Source organism: Crinia signifera, chromosome 3 (assembly GCF_055691185.1).
Source record: "Crinia signifera chromosome 3, ASM5569118v1, whole genome shotgun sequence".
Taxonomy (NCBI): domain Eukaryota; kingdom Metazoa; phylum Chordata; class Amphibia; order Anura; family Myobatrachidae; genus Crinia; species Crinia signifera.
In genome coordinates this window covers 28651427-28671192 of record NC_139219.1, presented here as the reverse complement: position 1 = coordinate 28671192, position 19766 = coordinate 28651427, and the positions used below count along the sequence as shown (strand labels likewise).

At 47.3% G+C, this 19766-nt stretch overlaps 1 protein-coding gene across 1 annotated transcript; it reads right to left on the bottom strand.

The window, feature by feature from the left end:
* Positions 1–251: 251 nt before the first annotated feature.
* Positions 252–14082, bottom strand: LOC146063291 (left-right determination factor 1-like). Its single transcript, XM_083175547.1, has 5 exons — positions 10341–14082; positions 3581–4088; positions 2984–3230; positions 2154–2393; positions 252–894 (listed from the first exon to the last, which is right to left on the bottom strand). The coding sequence occupies exons 2-5, from the start codon at positions 3858–3860 to the stop codon at positions 555–557; spliced, it is 1107 nt and encodes a 368-aa protein (XP_083031673.1). The 5' UTR covers positions 3861–4088; positions 10341–14082; the 3' UTR covers positions 252–554.
* Positions 14083–19766: the final 5684 nt, after the last annotated feature.

Genomic DNA, 19766 nt, shown 5'->3' with positions numbered 1-19766 from the left:
GCAATGCCAAAACCGGCATCGGGCGGAACGGTCAGCGATGCTGACTGTTTATACATTCGGCCTGCTATCAGCCGGGATGCCCCTGTCCTTTACCGCATCCCGGCTCCGTCATACATGGGGAGAAGCGGTATAGTGCACAGTGCGCTGATACCCCTTCTCCCCCATAACAATCTTTCATACATCTGCCCCACTGTTTGATACATATCCCCCAATTTAATGTTCATAGACAATAACACAGGGAAACACTCGTCTCACATAACGTCATTTATTATGTATTTCTCCTAAACGTAACGATCAAAGTCACATTGATCTCTGTGCCGTGAGGCTGAGAAGTCAAAGATAAATATCCGCGGGTTATTTACAGTAAGTGCTTCTACGCGGCTACCATTAGTATTCCTAAGACTGCGAACATACGTCAGGGGGGTAAGAGTTCATTCCTTTGGCGACTTTACCAGCAAAGTTTGCCAGCCGTGGGGAAGGTTCCGGATGTAGACGTACATCCAGCATTGTCAGGTATGGCGCAATACTCAGTGGCGCCACAGAAGGGGCTGCGGTCAGATGATAGAAATGTGATCGGCCGCGCAGCCGCATCTCTCCACGATCATGTTGGGGAACTCGGCCACTTCGATCTCGGTGTAGTCTCCCTTCTTGACCAGGTACATGACTGGTAGGGGGGAGCTTTCTGCCACCACGCAAGTCCTCTTGCCATAGCGGTATTTAAGGGCGGGGGAGTGGGGCTGCCGGCAGCCCCCGGCGCAGCGGAACGCGTTGTATCCCGCCGGCTCGATGATCCAGTACTGGGTCCAGGTGAGCTCCCGGAAGTTGATAAAGTACTCTTCCCGACAGCAGATGTTATCCTTCCTGGCTCCAGGAGCTGAGCAGTCTCCACGGGCGCTAAATAACATAAAATGAATGATGGTGAGAACAGGAAACACTTATTGGGGACTACCACGGCGTGGTAAAAACACATGAAAAAAACCCCATTTAGTTATTGTAGTGCATGCAGAAACATAGCAGGCTCCGCCATCTGATATCAGCTGATTCAGGGTGAGATTTACTAAGCCTTGGAGAGTGATAAAGTGGAGAGAGATAAACTGCAGGCTAATACGGGGGAAATTTACTTAAACTTCTAAATCAACCAATCAGAGTCTGTCTATCATTTCTCTATTGCATCCTAGAAAATGATAGACTGGATCCAGTTGCTATGGGTAATAGCTGGCTGATACTTTATCTCTCTCCACGGCTTAGTACATCTGCCCTTCATTCTTACAACATGAATAAAAAAGAATTTGATTGGTTGCCCATAGCAACCAATCAAATAAAAGCTATGATTTTATAAAATGTACTAGATAAATGAGAGCTACGGGTACATTTACTAAGGTGGGAGTTCTATTGAAGATGGGATGTTGCCCGTAGCAACCAATCAGATCCTACTACTTATTTATCTAGAACCTTCTAGAACATATTGGATTGAATCTGACTGGATAGCACTAACAGCCCAGGTTTTCAGGATATCCCTGCTTGTGCACAGATGGTATAATAAAACTAGTTGAGGTACTCATTTAAGTCAACTATGCTTAAGCATGGATATCCTAAAAACCTGACCTGTTGGGTGCATTGAGGACCGAGTTTGGGTACCACTGCTCACTATAAGCTTTTTCAAACTCATTACAGGCCAGGTTTTAGGGATATCCATGCTTGAGTCCAGGTGGATAAATAAAATTGACGTATGGATATCCTTAATACCTGGACTGCATGGGGAAGTATTGGAAGCTCTGCTCTAAAGTATTAATATTTTCACATATATATTCTGCCTAAATAACTATTCTGATGAACTTTTAATAGCTGGAATGTTCTAAATGTCTTTATGGGTTTTTTTTATTTTTATTGCTTTTATCCATGTTTTATGATGTATTTTAGCTTTGTGCTTTTTTGCGACACCTGACTTCTTTTTTGCAGGCATTATTACAATCAAGCTTTATAGAAACATCACACGATGACAATCAGACGTTTCATTAACTAGCTCACAGTAAAACTAAGGCTGGTGCGATTACACCACCTGATATCTTGGTGCTATTGAGTACAAGACACTATTATTCTTACACCTGGACTACACACTTCTGCTACAGCCATGATAGATGACAAGAACCTACCCATGGTCATCGAGGTTCAGAGTGTAGAGAACCAGCTCGGGTTTGCCGCCGTGGTTGTCCGTCAGATCCTGGGTAGTGAACTGCACCAGCTTTGCCATCTCTGCGGCATGGTTGCCATGCCTCTCCCCGTCTACCCTGATCTCCAGGTGCATGTTAGCCTGCCCATTGCTCCTCATCCAGTAGTGCACCGCGTGGGTGACATCAAAACTCCACCAGCCGGATTCCATGATGGGCACAAGCCTGGAAAATGATAACAGCGTTCCATTAATTACAGTGAAATGACAAAGCATGCGTCGTCTTAAATGCATCTACCTCTTAAAAGACTGCCATACCACCTTACAGGCATTCAGGAACTACAAGTGCCAGCATGGCTTCATAAAAACTAGAGAGCCACAAGATTCAAGACTGTGTATTACACAAACTTTTTTAAACGCTACAAAAATATTGCGCCAGTAGGGGCTACGCAATATTGTAACGGAGTTGCTGAACCGCATTGGAACAATATATTCCTGTTTATTGGCCTTAAATTACATATTGCCCATACAACATATCATGAAGATTGTTTAATCATACACCCAAGTCCCTGCCCTATTGCAGCTCGCAATCCATATTCCTGACTGTGTAGGAACGCATTCAGGTAAATTAGCTATTGTATGTTTTTTAGATTATTACAAGAAACTGGGAGAGTACATACAAACTCCACACATATTCCTGTTTGCCATTAAACACACCCAAAGTGAATGTTTTTTTAAAAACAAAATCCAAGACACCTAAAAATAAGACACTACATTACTTTTCCCAGGAAGACAGGCTAAGGTAAATTGCCGTACCTGGAATCCACCAGCGAGGTTCTGTTGCTCCCATCCCCCATCACCTCCACGTAGTAGACGCTGACCCTGGCGTTGGTGACCGGCCTGTGGAAGCGTCGGTCGGTTGGTAGACCCGCGGTGTTGGGAGGTTGTTTGAAAAGTTTCAGTTCAGCCATGGTGACTTCGCTGTTCTGGGGTATCCTGGAGTTCATCTCAAACACCAAGGTCTGCTTGGTGGGATCGGAGTACAGGATTTCCCCAAAGATATCTAGGAGAAGTGATTAACAGCAGATCAGTACTGTGGATCTTACAGGGAGGGGCGGCGGATTATTGTGTCATCACTGCACCATTAACATGACAACCTGCAACTTGCTTGATGCAAATGTCTGGATGACAAGATAAAAGGAGATGGGGATAATGCATAACAAAGTCCCCTAAACTGTGTAATGAGACAGTAAACAACATTGTGCCTCCTCCGCCCTGAGCCCGCTCACATAACCCCGGAATAGCAAGATATTGTTATATACAACTACATAAAACTAGCGTCGATTATTATAGATAAAGAGCAACTCAACAACGTTCTACTGCCCTCCTTCCATAGCGCACAAGTGGACCTACCGGCATTTCCTTGGATGCCCCTGAGGATGCCAGTCAGGCTGGGCAGAGACCTCCTGGTCCTCTCCTTGTGTCTCTGAAGCATGGAGATGTACTTGCTCTGGATGTGTCTAGGAATCACCAGCTCCTCGATGTCTCTCTTCACCAGCCTGGGCACCTCCGGCAGGTTGAGCTTCTTCAGAAGTGCATCCTTGATGTCTTCTGGGGTGAAGGCGCTGGTTGTGGCCACCAGCAGGGTTCCCAGCAACCAGCCAAGCCTCGCAGAGATGTTGGTGAGCAGCATTATTCCCCGGATGTGGAGATACGTCAGAGCCCTTGGGTTGCAGATGTGGACTTTTCAGGACCTTGCTCAGTACAAGGAATCTGCTTTGGAACCTTCCTAGCTGCACTTATATAGCGAGGCCACAGGACCCCCTGCTGGGGGGAGCACATAATGCTAAATAAGAAGCTGGGCTAAGACAAAAGGACAACATCACCACCATTAGGAGTCTGACACTTCCCTGGGTTTTATCTGCAGACAAGAAATACACTAATAATTAGGGTTTATTCACCAATATGTAGTCGCTATACAATATAACAGATTATAACAGATTTGTACACTTTTACATTTAGGACACTCTTTATAAGTTTACTACATTGGATGTTTTTTATGTGAACAAAACTTATTTTATATTTTTATTTATTTATGTTTTCATTTCTTGATGTATTTATATATTTTGTATTTATTTCATTTTTTTATTGTTTTTATATATATATTTGTGTATTTATTTTAGGTATTTATTTATGTATTTATTTATTTTTTTGTTTGCGTTGGATACAAATTTTGCGTTTCCGCTGCAGAACATGAAGGGGCCACAATCTTTTTTTTTTTTAATTCATTAAAAAATTACTATCTCTTACAGAGCTGACTTTTTAGACATTAATGATGATAGTGGAAATCGATTAACATTGATTTTTAGAAAATATATTATTACAATATGCATAAAATGCCGTTGCTATGTGAATAACGGGATGCAGTTAAAATCCCGGCGGTCGGGATCCCGGCGTTCAGAATCCCGACGCCGGAATCCCGACCGCCGAAATGCCGACCGCCGAAATGCCGACACATTCTCCCTTCTGGGGTGTCCACGACACCCCTGGAGGGAGAATAAATTAGCGTGCCGAGCGTAGCGAGGCACCGGGCCCGCTGCGTAGCGAGCGCAGCGAGCCCGCAAGGGTGGGCGATCCACGTCCCCCCCTTGTCGGCATTTCGGCTGTCGGGATTCCGGCGTCGGGATTCTGAACGCCGGGATCCCGAACGCCGGGATTCAATACTGAATCCGTGAATAACATAATAATAATAATAATAATAATAAAATATTGATAATAATAATAAATCATTTCAAATAAATATTCTGTAATAATTCTGTAATAATGGTCTTGAGGTGATTTAAAGATGGGCTCTAATTTCATCGCTGCTAAAATATGCTAATTCAGTGGGAGGCATCTTAACGGCAAAATACGCCTACTGCTTGCGTTCCAAATCGGAGGCGCAGCATTAGATTACAATCGTTGGTAGCAATGTTAAAATCTGAGTGAGTCTTAGAAGGGAATTCAGTTGAGGATGTCATAGGAATTTGGCCAGGTCACCGGCAATTGAATTGCCCCCTCGCTTCTCAGGTTAGCAGCCTCACCTGTGCCCAGGACAGTCCCTTATCGCATGCCCAGTCCCAGCCAGGGTTCCTTGCTAAATTTCTAGGCAGTAATGAATCTATTGCTACTTAAATAGATGTTGACTAACAGATGAAAAGAGCTATTTAATAGTTGGGCCCTCTGGGGTAATGTGCGGCCCTTTTGGAGAACAGAATGCCCACCATGGCGCCCCTGAAGTGTATCAGGCTGAACACCCGCAATAATGGCCATTACATGTAAATGTGTTTTGGTGCAGATGACAGATTTCTGGTGGATAAATGAAGCCGCCTTCTGATAATGTGTTAAGGATTATGCTGCATTAGGGGATGTGAACAATAGCTCGTCGTTGTGCAATATGTCATGGACTGGATGTGGGTGGTGGTAGGGGGGGGGGGTTCTCGGCTACTGTATCAGCAAGTGGCTTCTGTGTATTAAGCGCAGGAGCTGACAGTCATTTCTGCAGCAAATTTGAGTTTCAATTACCAGACATCAGTCTGCGCCCAGAGAAGTCCCCCAATCACCACTTCCTTCCTCTGTCATAGATAATTCCTGTTATGACTGCTATGGTCTTTGAGGTGTTAATTCCCAGGGGGGATCCATGAAAGGATATGATTTGAACAGATAGGAAGTGGTGCAGTGACTGGCATATTAGTGACAAATGATTTCTTATTTCCCTTGTCAATCACATAATACACAGCTGACGGTTGTTGCTGTCCGCCCAGTACTGTAGATAGGAAACTGAATGTACCATAGTATTGATGGTATACATAGGCCTGAGCGTGTTATATGTGTGTACATGACTGATACACATGAAAGTTGCCTTGAGTTTCTTACTTAGTCCATGTTTCCATTCTATCTTTAGAGCGGGAGGTAGAACCCAAAGCGATTACAGTGACAGCTTTCATAATAAGATGACAGATGCTCCCATTTATATGATTTTGGTCGGACTGGCCCGTAGGTGTACGGGGAAAATCCCTGGTGGGCTCCAATGTGTAAGGGGCCCCACTCCCTTCTTTAGGGGTCAGTAAATCATCTTGGGTGTTTGAAACTACACCGAGAGTGGCCAACTTGCCGATCAAAGTGGGTGGTCCTCCCGAATGGTTGACCAAGTCCCTTTTTGGTGGCTGGCCAAACCCATTAAGCTTGGGCCCCTACAACTGCATTCCCTGGTACCCCATTCTGGGAATGTCTGGTCAACGGGACATAAAATTCCTAAGTCATTCTCATTATACCCTTCTATAGTACAGAGATAAATATTGCATAAGAATTACATTTATATGCAAAACATCCCAGCTAAATGGTTTTAGTAAATGCGCCTTCATCACCAGACCCACATGGGATCCTGGGTCCATGAGAACAATCTCCCCAAACATACACCGGATGTTCTAAGCCTTGAAAAGGTGATACATTGGAGCCAATCAGTTCCTAACTGCCATGATACAGACTGGGTAAAAAATGACAGTCAGGAGCAGCTTGTCTGTTACTTTATCTCTCTCTCCACGTTATCTCGGTCCAAGGCTTATGCTGGGTACACACCAGGACGACTAGGGCCCGATCCCCTCAATCTAGATCCAATTCCGACCAATTGGATGTAGATTGTGTGGTGATTGGGCCCTTTTCTGACCTGGTGTGGACGGATACCAATCCGATGCGCGGTCCCGCGGGTCGGTCGTTATTGAGATCCTACCTGCTGCAGGTAGGATCTCAATGACGACCATACTGCCGGGTGCGGGTTGCCATCGGATCCGCTCACGGTGCACATCGTGAGCGGGTCGTGCCCCCCCGCGTCACCGCGAGCGGGTCGGACGAGACACTGACGACCCGCTCACGATGTGCATCGTGAGCGGGTCGTCCTGGTGTGTACCCTACATTAGTACTTGACGATACACAGGCTGAGTGCTGTAAGCTTGTGGCAGCCAGCACATATCTCACATACAACTTTACATGTACGCTTATATGTTCTGGCTGGTACCACCCTGCAGCCTTTGATTGGCGCTGCAGCCCAGGGGCAGCCGCCGCCGCTGTTTACTGGTAATCTGGTGCTGTTATAATGTCTAGTGTGTGTTTATTTATTACCAGCGCATTACAGAGAACATTGGCCATTCATTTCAGTCTTTGGCCTGTGGATCTTACAATCTACTGTATAATCCTTATCACATAGCTACGCTCACAAAAGTAAATCATAGTCCTACCAGTGTGTTTTTGGATTATGGGAGGAAATTGGAGCCCCAGTGTGAATCAACATGAGAAAATACAAACTCCACACCTAGGGCCTTGTCAAGAATCGAACCCAGGGTCTCAGTGCGGTGAGACAGCAATGTTAACCACTCTGGCAAGCACGCTGTACACCGATAATAAATAATACATATTGTGCTGTCCTGCATTACTCTTTAGGCATTTTCCATAAATCCTGTTTTTCGCGTAGGCAAAAAAAACGGGACCAATTCAGCCTATGAGTATTCAATTGGTATTTATGCCAATTGAATACTCAGTTGGCAAAGGGGGGGGGGGGGGGGGGGGGGGGGCAAAAAGACATGGGTGAACAATGACTTACATTTTTTTTTTTTAAACGCAATTTTGCCTGGAAAGTGGCGATACACGCGGATCGGCGGCTAGTTCATCTAGCCAAAAAAATTGTCACTTTAATTGAATAGTTTGGCCAAATTTTTTTTTTAACTCGTCACTAATGGTATAGCACCCTATAAGGAAAGAAACTGGTGGAGCAGACTTTGGTGCGTAGAGGAATAATCTATGCATGGCTTCAATTATTGACATTTATTGACATTCAAGTCCCAGACAGCAGATGTTGTCCCGGTATTGAACTAGCCAGACACTTATACACGCAGTTATCTCCACCTCTGTGCCCCCCTGGTATTTACACTTGTCTGGGTTCCTTCGCTGAGGTCACCAGGGGCTGAGCATCTCCCCTGTGTCTGCCGCGGATGCTCTAAATGCCTGTCTAATGACACAGGCTGGTGTGTGGGACCTTTTTTCTCTCACCGAGGGCTGTGGATTGAGAAGTCGGCTTTATGGGATCTGCAAAGAGCATAAAATTAATGAGCAAACAACTGGAGTTCCCAAAAAAAAAAAGAAAAAAAAATGTGGATTGGCCTCATCTCACAGTATGGTGTTCCAGCGGCTGGATCTGTCATCCCCTCTTGTCATGCAAACAAGGCGGCCTGGAATTTCAGAGAGGCCCATGAGTGGTTTGTGTATTGGGAGATAGGTGGTGCTTTTATCTAGTCAGACAGGAGATTACACAGGCTGGACACACTGCAAACAGCCCTGGGACACACAATCCATGGTGGCAGGAGTCTTTTGTGTATGTACTTACCAACTCCTGCATCTGAGGCCTTCATGTGTCTATGTATGTATGAGACTATGATATGTATCCTATATATCTGTATAATCGCTGAGCTCTGAGGTCATCAGATCAATGGGCCCGATTCAGACATGGTCGTTGTTGAGCGTACAAGTGAACAGGTAGATGCTGCGGCTGCTGCCCCGCTATAGTGAAATCCCTCTTGCGAATTCATGTGTACGGCTAGCGAGGAATTCACAGCCGTGCGAAAACGACCAGAATCTTTCATTTGGGGGTTTGCGTTTGTTTTCTTCACTGGCCCCCAGTCATCGCAAGCTGGGGGAGGGGGGGTGGTACAGGGGTCTGACAGTCCGGATCCCAACTGGCCGGACCCAGAAAGCATGGTGAGCGCAACTAAGCCCCTTGTGCGCTCGCCACGCTCACCACCTATTCTATTCTCCCTCTATGGGGGTTGTGGACCCCTACGAGGGAAAATAGCCGGTGGCCATCGGGAACCCGGCTGTCGGTGTTTTGACAGTTGGGATCTCGACGTCGGGTAAATGCCTGTCGGGACCTGCTGGGAGTAGCCTGAGAAGGGGCCAATTTATCAAACCATATTTGTGGCTAAATCCCCGAAAACACCCATTTTCGGGGTTTAGCCGCAAATATTAAGTATCACCTAAATGTATCAAAGGGGACCGCAGCAGGAATCTCCGATCCCCCCTGCACCGCCGCCGGCCGCATCCCCCATAGGTTTCTATGGGGGAATGCGAAGCTGCCCGATGTATTAACATCAGGCAGCCCGGCTTCGCATCCCTGGGCTATCACCATTCTGGGATGGCGATAGCCCATTGTAGCCTATGGCTTCGTGACCGCACTGCCGAGTGGGGCAGTGCGGTCACAGGGGTCGGCGGGGGGCAGCGCATTACCGCGCATGCGCAGAACCCCCCCCCCCGGCTTTCGGGTCAGGGCTTTGCAGGGACAGGCTCCTATCGGAGCCCTCTCCCTGCGCCCTTCTAATAATACATCCAGGCGGTATTTCACCATACCGCAATGCGATGTCCGGCGATGTCACCGTGCCGGCATCGCTCTAGGCTGATAAATGCGCCCATAAGGCTGGCCATACAGCAGAATGACCTGCATACAACCTGGTCATACACAGGTCATAATTGCTGTCGAACGAGCGATCGTATGTGCTTTAAAAGCATACGATCCGCTTACGATGACCGCAATGGAAACCGACGGATCAGACATGCAGCACGCCTGATCTGAGGGCTGACTACTCGATCCATGGGGTCGTTCAGGTGTATGGCCAGAGGCTACGAAGAAATCAGGAATATCTGGTCTGGAGCTGACGTCACACACCCACCCCTAAAACGGGTATGAAATAAGTCAACATGGCTAAGGTCGTAAGGGTTGGAAGGTTGACACAAGTATAATGCTGACAATGGGAAGGTCGACAGTCAACAGGACGACATGAGTTTTACAGCTTTTCTTGTGTCCCAAATGTCGACGTGAAAGTGTACCGCCGCATTTGCCATGCTTCTTTCGATAATCGGCTGCTGTGACAATTTGCTCAGCAGCAATCAGGTCTGAATCAGGCCTAATGTTCGTTCAGCTAGTCCCGTGCTTTATGATCACACATCCCATACTGTATATCCGATCATCAGTTTTCCATTATCTATATACAAGTAACCATGGCGGCATATGGCAAACAAATGTTGGATTTTCAATTACCCATAATCCATCTGTAAAGTCGCATTGGTATAAATGTATTCATTTAGCCATTACCATAGCAACAGTCACCTGCAGACCCCGCGGTGGCTTGGAGTCGTTGGGAGGTGCTGTGGGAACAACTGTGTGCAGGCTCGGGTTGCGCCTCCTCCTCTCCGGGAACATGGGGATTCAGACCTGTTCGCTAGGCTGCGTAGAATGGCAGCTGCCTAGCGAACAGGTAAGCACCGCCCCGCCAACTGAATCCCCTCACTACATGCGAGGAGATGTGTATGGGGGGAAAATGATTGGATGGTCGTTGATAAAAGTAAGTCACGTGACGTCAGCTGTTCACCTCAAGCAGGCATTGGGAACGGGCAGCGTTTTCATGGCGACGTTTGGTAGGTTAGCGGTTAGCACTTACCTGTTCACTAGGCTGCGAGTATAAGAAGCCTAGTGAACAGGTCTGAATCAGGCCCAATATGCGATTCTGTAGCATGTAGTATACGTCTGTCTTAGCACGACAGGGCAAACCCCAAATGTATTTATTTATTATCCATTTCTTATATAGCGCACACATATTCCGCAGCGCTGTACAGAGAATATTTGAACATTCACATCAGTCCCTGCGCCAGTGGAGCTTACAATCTATATTCCCTACCACATGTACACACGCACACAGACATTCTAGGGTTATTTTTTTGGAAGCCAATTAACCTATCTGTATATTTTTGGATTGTGGGAGGAAACCGGAGTACCCGGAGGAAACCCACGCAAGTATGGGGAGAATATACAAACTCTGCACAGTTAGGGCCATGGTGGGAATGAAACCCATGACCTCAGCGCTGTGAGGCGGTAATGCTAACCATTACACCGTCCGTACTGCCCTTCTCTGATATTTGTAGTACTGTGCAATGAGCGCAGTGCCCCCCAAACCACAGCATGATTTGGGGAGGGGTGGGGGAGGTGATGCGGTCCACTTTGCATAACAGGTGCATGTCATCCCCATTTTGTTGCTGGCCAGTGTCTGCATCGCCCCTACACAGGTCTCTGCAGCGCTTTATTCCCCAGCCACCGAGCGTTACTCAGATAGCCAATGCTGATGCAGAGTGATCCAGTGCTGCATCATCGGTGTCAGCGCACAGGACTATCCGCATGTACATGCACAGGACCCTGAGAAGCAGGAAGTGCTGCGATGCACGCTGTGATGTCACAAAGCTGTAACCCCAGGGCAGCTGGGAATGTTTTTAGCCATCAGATGCTGTTGACCCAACCCCAGATATATTTCCCTTAATATCAGGGCAGGGTCAGTTTAGCCAAATACATACCCGAGTGTCAGAAACAATTGTTTACCTGAACCCATAACAGCCCAAACAACATCTAGCAGTATTTGTAGCCCAGGGCAATGGAAAGGGGTGTGTGTGTGTGTGTGTGTGGGGGGGGGGGGACGACTCCAAGGTCTAGATACCGTTCTGCCCGTCCTGCGTATTAACCATTGTACTTTCTCTTTTTATTTTTTTGCAACTTTTTATTTGAATGATTGCAATATATTGTTATTTATGTGATCAGGCATGCCTGCGAATGGGGGGCTGGCAGCACGGTTGTCTAGTGGTTAGCACTAAGGGGGCGAATTCGCCCCCTGGTCCCGATGGTTGGGGTTTGCGCATGCATATGTGCTAACCGCCAGAGCAAACGGATGGGTGGCCAGGTGGTGGGCAGTAACCGGTCGCAGGGGAACGCCCAGCGTTTTATGAGCCTGCTTGGGGCGGGTGGCTGACGTCACATGACATCAGGGCCCGCCCCCTCTTCGGCCATCTCTGTCCAGGATAAAAGTAAGTATAGACTTGGTGGACCATCGGATGATTTTTGCCCGGTACGGCCACATGCGAGTGGATATGTAAACGTGCACATCTGAAGGTCGCTCATCATCGAATGATTTTTCCCATGATCAAGGATAAAAGTCTACACTTTTATGGCTGAAAAAGGGGCGGGCACTGACGTCACCTGAGCCCGTCTGCGTTTTTGTAGGGACGCCCATAAAACGCTGGTGCTATATAAGCTTATATTAAGATAGAGGACAACGAACACACTTTTCTGACACATCCCCTCCAGTAGGGCCGGTCTGATCCTAATGACAAAGCTCCTGAGCCACTCACTTAGCACCTTCTAAGCATACACAACATGTGCCAATGGCTACTTCCAGGGCCCCTGTTACCGCCACAGCAGGGTCCTGGAAACAAGATAAAGATTACATCTAATTAGTCCATGACTCAATATAGAACGCTTGTGCCAGGACTCGCATACCCTCACCCAGCATGGCCAGGGGGTCTATCCGCACTGATAACTGGTAGCTGCCTGCCCACTGGTTCTGCCCATCAATCATAAACGGAATTCATTCATTGACACCATAGGGTTTATCTTATATGTATTCAAGCTATATTATTGCAATTGAAACCACTGGGGAAAACAGGAGCAGAACATTACTACACTGTGGATATGGGTGATAATTACTTGTTTTATGGGCGATTCAACATGTTGTGCTTTGTGCTTAGAATGAGTGTGGAAGCGGGGTAATCTTATGGTGCCCACACACAGGCCCTTATTCAGATCTGAGCTCAGTACAAATTTGTTTGGAAAATGGGCAAGACCATGTGCACTGCAAGTGGGGCAGATGTAACATGTGCAGAGAGAGTTAAATTTGGGTGGGGTGTCTTGAAATCTAAATTGCAGTGTAAGAATGAAGCAGACAGTATTTACCCTGCACAGACACAAAATAACTCACCCAAATCTAACTCTCTATACATGTTACATCTGCCCATACTTGCCGACTTTTCGAGAAGCCTCTCTGGGAAAAGCCCGGAGAGGACAGCCGGATCTTCAGGTCAGGGGGCGGGGACGGGTCTGATGACTGAAAGCCCCGCCCCCAATCCAGGCAAATGCCACGATTCGCGGGTCCGCGAGTATGGAGCGATTTGCATCATTTTAGTCTCGCCTCTTGTCGCGGACCCGTGGAAAAACGGTAATTAGTGTGGTAAGAAAGGGGGGTGCGGGGGCTGCTAGGCAAAAGCGAGAGGATTGCTGACCTTCCTGGGGGGCCAGGAGGGGGACCCGATTTTCGGGAGCCTCCTGTCAATTCCGGGAGGGTAGGAAAGCCTGCATCTGCCCCACCTGCAGTGCACATGGTTTGTCCATTTTCCAAAAAATTAGTACTGAGCTCAGATCTGAATAAGGCCCACAGTGCGACTCTCACTCGCGAGCTGAACTTTTTAGTTCAAAACGCACCCGGTGTAGGGAATCGCATGCGGTATGTACCTTACATATTTATATGGCATATTGTAGTCTAGTCCAAATCTTATGTAGCCAGTGAGTGGCAGTCAGCATGCTGATTGGTGGGTGGCTGAAGCTATCCACCAATCATAGTGCAACACTCTTTCCCTGCCTTCCAGCCTTTAGTCAGACAGTGAATGGCTGTCAGCATGCTGATTGGTGGATCAGAGTGCTGGCAGCCAATCATTTTAGAGAAGGAAGCATATGGAGAGCCGGTGAGGGACATGTTATGATTTTTTTAATTGGTTCCTTTAAAGGTATACAGATAATAGGTTAACAGACAATATTTAAAACCCATATTGTTGACATGCATTAGGTAGACAGATGCAAAATGTTGACATGGTCAATAGATCAATGTGTAAAAAGGTAACTGTGCATAAGGTCAAAAGGTTCAAACAGTTGACATGACAATGGCTGACACACATATGTCTGACACAGGATCTTGTTTAAACTAACTAAACATACTGTACCTTCCACGTGGACTATTAACCTTGCCCGAAGGGCGGCGAGCGAAGCGTGCTATGAGGGTACATGACTCCATTCATTTGGCTTTTACATGATTCAACATGTCACCTGTATTATAATACCTTGTACTGTGTACAGGGCTACAAAAACATGGTGTCCTCAGAGTAACATTTAATATTAATATTATGGTACTTGTGTACTTTCACGGCTCCCATCGCATGCCATCGCATGCCATATGTAGTGGCATGCGATGGGATGCGATTTTCCTGTGTTTTTATGCATTTTTTATAAAATCGCATGCGATCGCATGAGATCGCATGCGATCTGATGCAATGTCATTTTTCACAGAAATAATGGACATGAGTTGACATCCTGTAAAATGCACCCCAAATGTCATTTTTCACACTGTACCACCCCCACTATCAACGCCAACCCGAAGCGAGGCGAGCGCAGCGAGCCCCGCGAGGGGACGCGGATACCTTCACAGGTATCCGTGTCCCCTCGCGGGCTTCACAGGTATCCGTGTCCGCTCGCAACGCTTCGGGCTCGGTGGCTCGCTGCGCTCGCCACACTTTCTATTCTCAACTCAACTCCACGCCGACGTGGATAGTGGGGGTATGAAAAGGTCGTAGGACGCGTACCGCAGCCGCTCGCCACACTTCGGGTTGGCGTTGATAGTGGGGGTGGTACAGTGTGAAAAATGACATTTGGGGTGCATTTTACAGGATGTCAACTCATGTCCATTATTTCTGTGAAAAATGACATTGCATCGCATCAGATCGCATGCGATCTGATGCGATGCGATGCAATTTTTCCCTGTACGATGCACATCGTGGGAGCCGTGAAAGTACACAAGTACCAATATTATGACTATGATTATTATTAATAATAATAATGTCAAACTTTTAACTTGTGTGTATTAAGGGCCCTTACACTTGTGAGATTTTGTGAGATTTGATCCAATTCAGGTGGATTGAGTCAATTTATCTGACAAGGTCTGATGCGCCTGTCTGACAGAATCTGATGTGCCTGATGTGTAGGACACAATCCACAATCCTGTGCCATTGGGTATAACCAAGAGATTAAAAGAGATTGATCCTCCTGCACATAGGATAAATCTCGTGTCAATCAGGTTCAATTTGTTGATCAATAAGTTGAACAAGTGTAAGGGGGCCTTTAGTCTATAGCCATGTACAGGGTTCCCGACGGCGCTGCGGGGCCTGGGTAAAGATAAGGGTACGTGACCAATAGGAGGGGGCGTGGCCAAACCCCTGTTAAAAAAAGGGGGGGGGGGAAGCTTAGCGTGGCGTGGGTGACCAGGCGGCGGGTTGGGACACCAGCTCCTCACTCCTATCCCGGCGCAATTTACTATGCCAGAGCTGCCCCCCCCCCACCCCCTTCCCCAGGACCCAGTGCTGCCTAATCAGCCTATTGCTTAATAAGCTGGGCTTCAGTGTGACTGAGTGCGGCTCAAAGGGTCAACATTAAGGTTGGCACAAGCAAAAGGTCGACATGGAAATGGGTTTTTCACGTCTTTTTGGTGTCATTGTCGACACCTGAGACCATGGACCCCCAGTTTGCGTAGTGTGTACCCTCGCATGGCGCGCTTCAGCACGCTTCAGGCCTGGTACTTTACCATTCCCAACCGGAGTCCACGTCCTCAACATCCGGAGTCAATGTCCACCTAGTGCATGTTGACCTTTTGGTGTCGACCTTTTGACTGTCTGCATAGACTCTGTCGACCATCATCTGAATCCCAATGCGGTGTAACCCTTGTGGGACCCTTTTACTGTCCTACTGTCATTAATTGTGTAGGAATCTTGGCCCTCTTACCGTTCTGTGTCTTACTCCTCATTGGGCATAACTCAGACCCAATCGGAAGGGGCTGAATTCAGACGGAGGGCCGATGCATGCTCTGTCTATCCTGCTTAGATTACATTGTTGTGCATGGCGGGTGTGCAGCAGTGTGTGCTGAGCGATCCATGCAAACTTCGCCCCGTGTGTACGGAGCTTAAAGCACAAAGGCGTATGCTGGCACTACATAAATAAATACTGTTATATTAAAATATGCAAAAATATTATTTATTGCATAAAGGTATTCCTTTATTTCATCTGCTCATACAGGGCCTGATTTTCAGTCTGTGTCGGATGCAGTTAAGGAATTTTTAAGTCGCCGATGCAATTGAGAGACACAGACAGTCACAGACAGGTGACAGGCTGTGGTGTAAAGACGCACGAAGCAGTATATCGGCGTCTCAGACAGCCACAGTGGGCGTCTCTGGCCTTGCACATGTAGGCGCGCTGCTGTACGCCAGGGAGGGGCTTGTAGGAGCATTTGCATAAAACTGTAGGAGAAATACCGGCAAAAGATGCCGCGTCCAACTCAGCCCCAAAGACATACTCCAGCTATTGCCACCAGATCTGCCACATAATCAAAATGGAATCTGCCCGTGATGCGGCCGCGGAACTGGGTATCTCACAAACAAGCGTGAGTGCGGTTCCTTGGCTCTGTCTCGCCTGGTGGAAGAGGCGATCTGTGCCGCGGTACCATTGCTTGTCCTATCCTGTCCTATTCATGCTGTAGGTAGGCCTGACTGCTCCCTGCGGAGCCTGGTGTATCCCCCAGGTGTGTGTCTGAATAGGACGCCTCAGCTGTATTCATAGAGGTATTGACACAGATCCCTGCCACACGGGGAGACTCACAGACCCCTATGTACCTTGTAAAGATACCGAGGGGAAAGTTACCTTCTCTATTCCATAATCGTTATGTAGTCCAAGCTCCCCTTCCTTCCTCCCCTAAGTCTCCCAGAAAACACATTAGTATGTACATCTCATTCCCCGCCATGGTCCGAGCTACACAGGAAGGCAAATACGTTTGCTGGAATGCTTAAGGGTCACAATGGAAAGTAGATTTGTGATTCGCTGGTGGAGTCGCTGCTGTAACCTGCAAACGTCAGGAGTTTCATAACTCTCTGGGGTACTCTGCGGAGGTCCGGCTCCCCCTTTTCTATATAGATTTTGTCATTCTTATTTAGTAAGGGGTTCCGCAAACAGGAAGACATCAGGGGAATCATTGAAACACATTGGACCACATGTTCTCAAACTTGGTCCAAAGGGTCCCACACAGGTCATGTTTTCCACATCATCATTTTTAAAGTGATACACGGTGCATGGGACAGTGACCTGGAAAATGTGACCTATGTGGGGTCCTGAGGACTGAGTTTGAGAACATGTGGTCTAATGTGTATCCAGTTTCAATGATTCCCCTGGTTTCTTCCTGTTTGCGGAACCCCGAATGACAAAATCTATATAGAAAAGGGGGAGCCAGACCTCCGTAGAGTACCCCAGAGAGTTATGCAACTCCTGACGTTTGCATCATGGCTCTTGCTAGCGATACCATCCATCACTCTACATGTACAGATGATGGAGGACATAGCTAACATTTAACAGCCTGCGGGGGTGCACATTGTTAATGATATAGGGCATACACACTAGACGATATGCAAGAAAATATCATCAATTGTCCATATCATTTATTACATGGTCTAATGCAGTGATTTTCAACCTTTTTCAGCTCGCAGCACACCGGGCAAGACTTTAAAATTGCCAAGGCACACCAACCATATTTAATCAAATATAATACATATAATATCAAATGCCGCCCTCCCCCCCGCCCCTTAGATATTCCAAGCACCAGCTCCCCCATAGAAATTCCACGCACAAATGCCCCTCATTAGTCATTCCACGCACAAATGCCCCTCATTAGTCATTCCACGCACCTGTCCCATAGATGGTGCTGACATAACCCCGCCGTCTGTGGGGGCCTTTTGTGCATGTGCCGGGACGTGCCTGCAGAGCGCACAGGCTGATCTGACGTGCCTGGCGCCTGCTACGCACAGGCATGTCCCAACGTCGGCTCCAGACGCACGCACACAAGCCCGAGCCGCCTACCCCCTGCATGTCACTATTTACAGCATGGGTCCTCAAACTGCGGCCCTCCAGATGTTGTGAAACTACAAATCCCAGCATGCCTTGCCACCGTTTTGCTATAAGGGAGTGTTAAAACTGTGGCAAGGCATGCTGGGATTTGTAGTTTCACAACATCTGGAGGGCCGCAGTTTGAGGACCCATGATTTACAGTGACAGGCTCCAGCGCTGCCTGGCGGCACACCTGTGAACTGGCCGCGGCACACCGGTTGAAAAAGACTGGTCTAATGTGTACATGATAACTTCACCGGTAACTTTCCCACGAGCACCTACAAATAAATAATAACCGTATGGAGAGACACTGTTCGTTATATCGACACTATGAAGGTCAACATACATTACGTCGACCACTAGCATCTCAGCAGTGTTTAAACCCTTTTTTTGCCAGTTGGTCTAGCCGCGACTCCCGGAAATACCGGAAGTGCGGCTTGTGCGTTCCACCGGCCGGAAGCAGCTTCGGCTTGCGTTCCAAGGCCCGGAACGAGAGGCGCAATGGCGCCAAAGCATTAGTGCTTTTGGGTATAAATAGCCGGACACGGGGGTCTGTGGTTTGTGGCTTCCCTTCATCTGGGTATTGATCCTGTTGGCTTTGGATATCACCACAGCATTGCTGACCCTTGCTTATTCCTTGACAAAGGTCACTGTTGATGACCGAAACGTCGGAGAAAACGGAACTGTGAAACAGGTTATATTATTTAAAAAGTTTTTTTTCATTTAAAAACAACTAGGAGCATTTTCTGTTGTTTTTGTGGCGAGTGTTCTTTACCACCTATTGGTGGTTTTTTTTGGTTTATGTATGGACATAGGTACGCCTGTGGTCCTTAAAGAACACCCCACTGTCGCCTAGTCTATATCTGTGCGAGTGCAGGCTCTTTGTGGATCTATCTATATATATATATATATATATAGAGACTTTGTGGTGCGGCACTCGTAGCTTAATAATTAGCAATAAATACTCCGTACAACGGGATAAGTGATCAACGTTTCAAATAACGTGTATTTGTCATATTTTATCCTGATGACAAATACACGTTATTTGAAACGTTGATCACTTATCCCGTTGTACGGAGTATTTATTGCTAATTATTAAGCTACGAGTGCCGCACCACAAAGTCTCTATCCATTCCCTTGTGAGGGCACCGGCTGCAGCTACTTCAAGGTTACACAGGAGTGCCAGACATATATATATAGGTACTTGTTTCCTAGCACGGCCACAATCGTAAGTAATCCTGTCCCTTAATTAAGGGACACGATTACCCCGATGGACCCGATTTCTTTTGAAATCAGGTCCATTTTGCCGGCTAGGAAACAAAAATCGGGGGCATCGCGTCGGTCGGGACCATTAACATTGGTCCCGACGCGACCGACGCGATGCCCCCGATATTTCCATTGACTTCAATGTTAAAAAAATTTTTAACATTGAAATCTTGTCGGGAAGTTAAAATATCGGGGGCATCGCGTCGGTCGGGACCATTAACATTGGTCCCGACGCGATGCGACGCGATGCACCCGATTTTTGCATAGGATTCAATGTTAAAAAATGTTTTAACATTGAAATGGTGTAAAAATGTCAAAAAATGTGAAATGGGTCAATATGACCCATTTCACATTATAAATGTCCCCGTCGTCGCCCCACGATAGACGGCAACCCGAAGCGTGGCGAGCGCAGCGAGCCCGCGAGGGGCGGCGGTACGCGTCCTCCGACCTTTTCATGCCCTACTATCC